Genomic DNA, 7,429 nt, shown 5'->3' with positions numbered 1-7,429 from the left:
GGTGAGAAGGTGCAGGGATGGGTCTCGGGGCTGTGCAAAGGCTGTCCCAGTCCTGCCCCACTGCTTCCCAGTCCTGCCCCACTGCTTCTTCCTGCACTGGGCTCACAGCACCTCTGGTGCTGCTGCCCTGCTCCCCTGGCAGGCTGGCACTGTCCCCTGGGGTAGCCTCTTCCTGTGGCCTCTTGTTTTCCCTGCCTGGCTGTAGGGTGATGGCTGTTCCCTATTGTGTGCTGGGGTGGGAATGGTCCTGTCCCTTCCTCCAGCCCGGACCCAGCTCGGAAACGTCTTCCAAAACGCCTTTGTTACCCCGCGACCGAGCGGCTCCCTCGGCTATTTATAGCCCATTGACCGGCCTGTTCCCAGGCCTGGCTGGGCACAATTGGGCTTTGTCGGGGCCTCGCTGCCCTGTTTCCTCCCCTGGGCCCTCCCGGTGTGGGTCGGGGGGGGCTGCTCTGGTGTGGTGCTGGAGCAAAACCTTTGGGAAGACTGAGCTCCAATGGCACCAGGCTGGGCAGCCCCTGCCCTGCTCCAGCAGCATTTCCAGCTGGTTTCCATGTGCCCGGGACTGTCCATCCCCATGGCAGACACCAGTGGTGCTGGGGGTCCCTGGTTCCCCTCAGGTGCTGGGGCAGGGGTGAAGCCTCTTCCCACATACTGGTTGCCTTTCTCCTAAGCCCTCGGTGCTGTAAACCCACCCTTCCTCCCATTGAATCCCAACAATGTGCTGCCTGGGAATCTCCGGCTGGACAGGAATAGGAGCTGGTGAGCACTTGGGGCTGGGGTGAGCAGCCATGGGGGCTCATGAGGAGCAAGAGGAAGCATTGTTGAATAACTAGTATGGTAAAACCTGCCTGCCTAGCCTGGGCACAACTGCTCGAGCTCACATCCTCGCTCTGGGCCCTCGTATTTGTCATCCAGCTGTTCCCAGCACAGCTGAGTGCTGCAGCAGGAGCGTGGCGAGAAGCTGTGCCAGCAGCATGTCCAGGGAGTCCCATGCCAACCTGGAGGCTGACGTTTGGTGGGACAGCACCTTCCCAGGGCTTGTCCGGGCTGGGGGATGTCCCTGCGGCCGGGGCTCTTGTGGCTGTTCTGTGCCATGGAGCAGGGGTGGAATCCAGCAGCTGCTGCTGTGCTGTGAGCTGGGGCCACTTGGGGAGTGAGCGGTGCCCCAGCTTGTTGGGACTTGGCCCAGGGGACAAGGACAGCTGCTGTGCAGGCAGTGAGGCCCCCCTGGCTGCTCAGCTGCAGCGGATGTCCCATTAGAGCAGAGCAGGGATGAAGCAGCTGCACGGGGCTGGGGACAATGTGACCCTGTGCAGGCACAGGGCTGCCCAGAGCCATTGGGAGCAAGGCCTGGAGCAAGGATGCTTTGGGAAAGAGAGGAGCAGCATTTGGGGCTGGAAGGGGATCCACAGGAACTGACACTCCTGTGTCCTGCCCTGGAGCAGCACAGTCACCCTGGGGTGCCCAGGACCTGTGTGCACTGTGATGTCCCCACAGCCCTGGGACGCAGAGGGCGCTCACCCTGGCTGCACTGGGGAGCAAATGGCACATCCTCCCCGTGGCACGTCCCCTGCAGCCCCCGGGACACCCCCTCCCTGCCCGCCCAGCCCAGGCTCCTTTCCCAGGCTCCCGTTTTGCCCTTTCCCTGAGAGCAGCCGAGTCCTTTCCCAGCCTCCCTGTCTCGCCTCTTCCTGCACTGCCCTGCGGTGCAGATCTGCTGCGCTGTCCCCAGGGGCTCCTTTCTAGGGCCACAAGTGCTGTGTGAGAGGGGCAGCTCTGGTTTGCATCACAACACACCCTGAAGCTCTGGTCAGGGGCAGCTGCACCAGGACACTTCCCGCTCAGCATCAGCCACATTTTAAGGCTGAATCCCCATCCACAGCACCACGAGGCCACCACAGCTCCTCACTTCAAGACACCACAGACTTCCTCAGGCCGGGAAGAAGCCCTGGCTGTGCAGGCAGCAGCTCCTGCCCTCCTGGTGTGGCACTGGGACTATACCTGAGCTGCTGGCAGGGACAGGACCCACCCTGGGGTGGGCATGGGGTGCTGGGCACCGCGGTCCCATTGCCTCCATGCGAGGAAGTGGCTGGAGGGGGGGGCGACAATGTCAGGATGCGGGAAGTTCTGGGGCTATTGAGCTGCGTTTCCTCCCGCCTGCCGGGGCCGCATTGTCTTGTGCCCGTGTGTGGAGGGATAAATATAACTAACGGAGAGGGAGGGAGCTGCTTGGGGTTTGCTTTGCCTTTGTTGGGCACCTTTGGCAGTGGCACTGAGAAAGGCAGGATTCTACTTGGTTTGGTGTTGCCTCGACGGTGGGTGCTGCCGGCACAGGGTGCTGGGCCTTGGGGGTCTGTGCCTGGCCCTGCAGGATGCTCCTGCCCATGTCCACTTCCCCAGACAGGCTGCAGGAAACAGGGAACCCCCCCCAAGCAGAGCCTTGGGCATGGATGGGGCATGCTGTGGCATCCCCCTGCCCAGCCCTCTGCCCCTCCTCCCCTCTCAGCTGCAATTCTTCTCCCGCCGTGGCTCTTCCTGCAAACAGGTCAGATTTAGACACTTGCTATTTTCTGTTTGCTGGGAAGGCTTAAAAATAGACTCCTTGGTGCTCGGCCAGCACCTCGGGAAGAGCCTCACAGGCTCGACATGGCTCAGAGGAGTCCTCATGGCTCCTCTCCCTGTGGTGGGCTGTGGCAGGTCCCAGTGTCCATGCAGCACAGCAAGTACCCAGGGCTGTGCTCACATTATCCCAGAGCTCACGGGGAGCCCCCTCATTGCAGCCTCCAGGCTGTCCATGGGGGTTCAGCATCACAGAACAGAGGTGAGTATTGGGGCAGCAAGTGTTGTTCCCAGAAAGGGACCAGAGGGTCCTGTTTACTGAGAAGGGAGCACAGAGGTGTGAGAAAGGCTGTGTGTGTCCAGCCAGCCGCTCTGTGTCCCCAGGCTGTGCCAAAGGGCTTTGCCAGACCAGCCTGTGTCCTTATCAGCTGCAAACTTTTGTTTGCCTAAGGGCTGCCTGCCCGCATTTCGAGGGGGGCTGCTGCCCCCTCCCCAGCCCCTACACACAGGTGAGCCCCTGCGTGTTGTTGTTGGCACGTGTGTCCCAGCGGCGTGGGTCACACCGGCCACCCTGAGCTGTCTTGTCACAACAGGGGAACAATAGCGGGACATGGAGCGGTGTTTGCGCAGCAGCCGGGCACTGGCTCCAGGCAAGGGGGGTGGGAGGCGGGGGGTCTCGGTTGCCTTGTTTTCCACCTTGCAGGGATGTTTGGAAAAGCGTGATGCTCCCCTGGTGCCAATAAAAACATCAGCCCAGGGAAGGGGAGCGAGGGGAAGAGCAGCCGGCGGGTAAACATGTGGCGTGGCTGCACCATTACCTTTCACATGGGCTTTTCCTCCTGGCCGAGTTGCTCTACCCAGAAAGCCTCAACACTGTGGGGACTTGGGCTGGGGTCCCCCATTGCACTGGGGTGTCCCAGGGGGGTCCCCACTGGGTATGAGTGGGAGCAGGGCAGGGTTCCTGCAGAGTCAGTGGAAGCAAGGCAAGGTCCACCTGGAAAGGATCTGCCCCAACACCCTGATGGAAGGTGCAGGGGAGAGCTGAGAACTGGCACTGTGCCCCCCAGACCTCCACGCCAGAGGATTTCACCCTCCCAACCCCAGCAGGGAGTGGAGCCAAGGGCAGGCTCAGCCACCAGCCCAGGCTGTGCACCAAGGGTAGTGCAGGCGGGTGCCTCCCTCTCTGCTTCCTCCAGAGGCCAATGGCTGCGATATCACCCATATTTCATTTTCCCCAGGGTATTTTTAGTCTGTCCCACCCTTGCTGAAGAGGCCCTCAGCTGAGAGCAGGCTCTATCCCAGGCTGCCTTGGCCAGAGAAACTATACAAGAGCCCCAGCTGCATTGTGTGCCTTTATCTGTGCCTCATTTCCACCTATTATGCAGCAGGGTTTGTCTGCAGCAGAGCCAGGGCACAGGCTGGTTGCAGGGCTGAGCCCTGCTTTGGGCCACCCAGTGAGTGGCAGCAGCTGGGTGCCCAGTCTCCCCTTCACCCAGCCCTGTTGCCCACCATAGAGCAGGTCCCCTGTCCCTCAGCCCAGCCCCAAACCTCACCCCCTGCCCTGAGGTGGCTGGGGGCTGCAGGAAGCACAGTCACACCATCCTTCACCTTTTTTCCTTCATTCAACTTTATTCAACATGACGCAACGCTGAGTCTGCCGAGCGGGGTCGGGGGGAGGAAACAGCACTGAGGGCAGTGCCCACATCCCGTGCTTGTGCCTGGGTCACGCAGGACCCGCAGCCCCTCAGTCACAGCAGGACCTTCCCCTTTCACAGCATCTATGGGCTGGGGAATGTGGAGCAGCAGTTGGTTCTTCCATCCCCCTCCCCAGCACCTTGACCCACAGCAGGAGATGACTTAGTGCAAAGTAATAAAACAAATAACCCTCCACCCCGAACCAGCAGTTATTAGGCTAATTCCTCCCCAGAAAAGCACAGGGCTCAAGGGTGTGTAGCCAGGCTGGACACAGCTCCCCAGTTCCCCTGCACAACTGCACCTTTAAGGCAAGAAAGCTCCATGCTCAGACACCCATATTTCATTTTCCCCAGGGTATTTTTAGTCTGTCCCACCCTTGCTGAAGAGGCCCTCAGCTGAGAGCAGGCTCTATCCCAGGCTGCCTTGGCCAGAGAAACTATACAAGAGCCCCAGCTGCATTGTGTGCCTTTATCTGTGCCTCATTTCCACCTATTATGCAGCAGGGTTTGTCTGCAGCAGAGCCAGGGCACAGGCTGGTTGCAGGGCTGAGCCCTGCTTTGGGCCACCCAGTGAGTGGCAGCAGCTGGGTGCCCAGTCTCCCCTTCACCCAGCCCTGTTGCCCACCATAGAGCAGGTCCCCTGTCCCTCAGCCCAGCCCCAAACCTCACCCCCTGCCCTGAGGTGGCTGGGGGCTGCAGGAAGCACAGTCACACCATCCTTCACCTTTTTTCCTTCATTCAACTTTATTCAACATGACGCAACGCTGAGTCTGCCGAGCGGGGTCGGGGGGAGGAAACAGCACTGAGGGCAGTGCCCACATCCCGTGCTTGTGCCTGGGTCACGCAGGACCCGCAGCCCCTCAGTCACAGCAGGACCTTCCCCTTTCACAGCATCTATGGGCTGGGGAATGTGGAGCAGCAGTTGGTTCTTCCATCCCCCTCCCCAGCACCTTGACCCACAGCAGGAGATGACTTAGTGCAAAGTAATAAAACAAATAACCCTCCACCCCGAACCAGCAGTTATTAGGCTAATTCCTCCCCAGAAAAGCACAGGGCTCAAGGGTGTGTAGCCAGGCTGGACACAGCTCCCCAGTTCCCCTGCACAACTGCACCTTTAAGGCAAGAAAGCTCCATGCTCAGGCCAACAAGTTAAAAATAACTTAGAGACACATATCACATGGGAAAGGGTCCAGGGCCAGGACTCGAGGGGGGAGGGCTCACACTCCCAGGGCACCCAAGCAGTGACCCTGCAGCCATTGGGATCAGCTGGTCACTGCAGAGCCCTGGCTATGAGCTGCTGCTGGCTTAACCCCCCATGGGACAGGGGCTGCTCCTGCACAGACCCCAGGCAGTGCTGCTCTGGCCCAGCTCCCCACAGCTCTCCCGGGCTCAGTCCAGTCCCTGTGGGTGGCTTCCCACGGCCACACGCCCGGCTCTAGTTCCAGTGGGGGCTCCAGCAAGCCCCGGGGGCTGGCAGAGCTGTGGCTCCCAAAGGGCAGCAACCTCCCACCCCAGCCTCAGGGACAGCCTGTTCCCAGCCACACAGCCCCAGGGATTTCTCCCTTTCCCATGGCCAGGAACACGGGACACAGCGTCCCAGGGAACTTTCCACAGTTTCCTTCCTTGCCGGGTCTGCGGAGGCTCCGCTCCGGGGCAGCTCTCAGCCCTGCTCCCCAGCCTCACGTCCCAGGGGCAGGCAGGTCTCTGCGGGCAGGATCTCCGGAGGGTGACCCACTGTCCAGCACAGCAGCAGGCAGGAGGGAGCTGCCTGCCCAGGGCCAGCACCTTTGCAGCACGAGGGACCAAGGAAGGTCCCTTCTGCTGGCCGGGGCCAGCCCAGCACTAGACATACTGCTTCTTGGAGGCTGAGCTCCCAGGCCGGCTGCACAGCTTGTCCTCTGGGGCAGGGGCTTCAGCAGCCCTGGGGGCATAGGGGTCTGACAAGGGTCTGCTGCCCAGCACCAGGTTCTCCTCATTGCGGAAGTTGGCCCAGTTCTGCTCGCTGGAGAGCTTGTTGTAGGCTTGGTAGGATGTTGTGTGGCTCTCAGCCATGGGCAGGAAAGGGTAATGCTTGGGGGCATAGGGACCTGAGACCATGTCATCAGCAAAGGTGTCCTGGCTCAGGGTGGTTGGCCCCGACACCTTCTTGATGTTGCTAAGCATGATCTTGAAGCAGAGGTGGAAAAGCTCCAGGAGGTTCAGGATTAAGGAGATCAGGCCCATCACCAGCATGAAGATGATGAAGATGGTCTTCTCAGTAGGGCGGGAGATGAAGCAGTCCACCTGGTGGGGGCAAGGGTCCCTCTTGCACACATAGCGGGGCACCATGGAGAAGCCATACAGGTACCACTGGCCGACAAGGAAGCCAGCTTCAAAAATGCTCTTGCAGATCACACTGATAATATACGTCCACATCAGTGCCCCACGGATCTCGAGCCGCCCATCGTCCGTCATGTAGATCTTGGACATCTTCTTCTCCACAGCTGCCAGGGCCTGCTCAATCTTTGGGTCCTTGCTGTGGATTGCCCGGAGCTTGCTCTCCTTTTGCTTCAGCTTCTCCTCCTTCCGGGAGAGATAGACAACATGGCCGAGGTAAATCAGCGTTGGGGTGCTGACAAAGAGGAACTGGAGCACCCAGTAACGGATGTGGGAGATGGGGAAGGCTTTGTCATAGCAGACATTGGTGCAGCCTGGCTGCTCGGTGTTGCACTCGAAGTCCGACTGCTCGTCCCCCCAGACGGACTCCCCGGCCAAGCACAGGATGAGAATGCGGAAGATGAAGAGCACGGTGAGCCAGATCTTCCCGATCGCGGTCAAGTGCTCCTGGACTTGGTCCAGCAGCTTCTGCAGGAATCCCCAATCACCCATTTTCTAGGGAGCCTTGTGCCAGCAGAGAGGGGAGGGAAGCCAGGTCAATTCCCTGTTTCTTTGCTGCAGAGCACAGGGCAGACGGGACCGCTGAAAAGCCAGGCTTTCTAGGGACAGGGATGCTCTGCAGAGGGTCCCAGCAAACCCACTGAGCAGCATTCCACCGCCAAAGAAGGGAGACAGGCAGAATTCCCGAGCCCAGGAATGCTCCTCCTGCACCCCAGTGCTGAAACAGGGCTGGGAGAGAAGCGGCAGCGGCGGGATTCGCCTCCCCCAGCAGCAGCCGCGGCTGCCCCAGGACAGCC

The 7,429-nt window shown here is 60.5% G+C and overlaps 1 protein-coding gene across 1 annotated transcript; it reads right to left on the bottom strand.

Annotated features, from left to right (window-relative positions):
• Positions 1–6,093: 6,093 nt before the first annotated feature.
• Positions 6,094–7,138, bottom strand: GJA4 (gap junction protein, alpha 4, 37kDa). The gene has a single exon (XM_009997376.1). It carries the CDS (start codon positions 7,122–7,124, stop codon positions 6,099–6,101), a length of 1,026 nt encoding a protein of 341 aa, XP_009995678.1. The 5' UTR covers positions 7,125–7,138; the 3' UTR covers positions 6,094–6,098.
• Between the last annotated feature and the right edge of the window lie 291 nt (positions 7,139–7,429).

Source organism: Chaetura pelagica, unplaced genomic scaffold, assembly GCF_000747805.2.
Source record: "Chaetura pelagica isolate M959 unplaced genomic scaffold, ChaPel_1.0 scaffold1445, whole genome shotgun sequence".
Lineage (NCBI taxonomy): Eukaryota > Metazoa > Chordata > Aves > Apodiformes > Apodidae > Chaetura > Chaetura pelagica.
The sequence above is the reverse complement of the archived record's forward strand: the minus strand, read 5'-3'. Positions and strand labels throughout refer to the sequence as shown.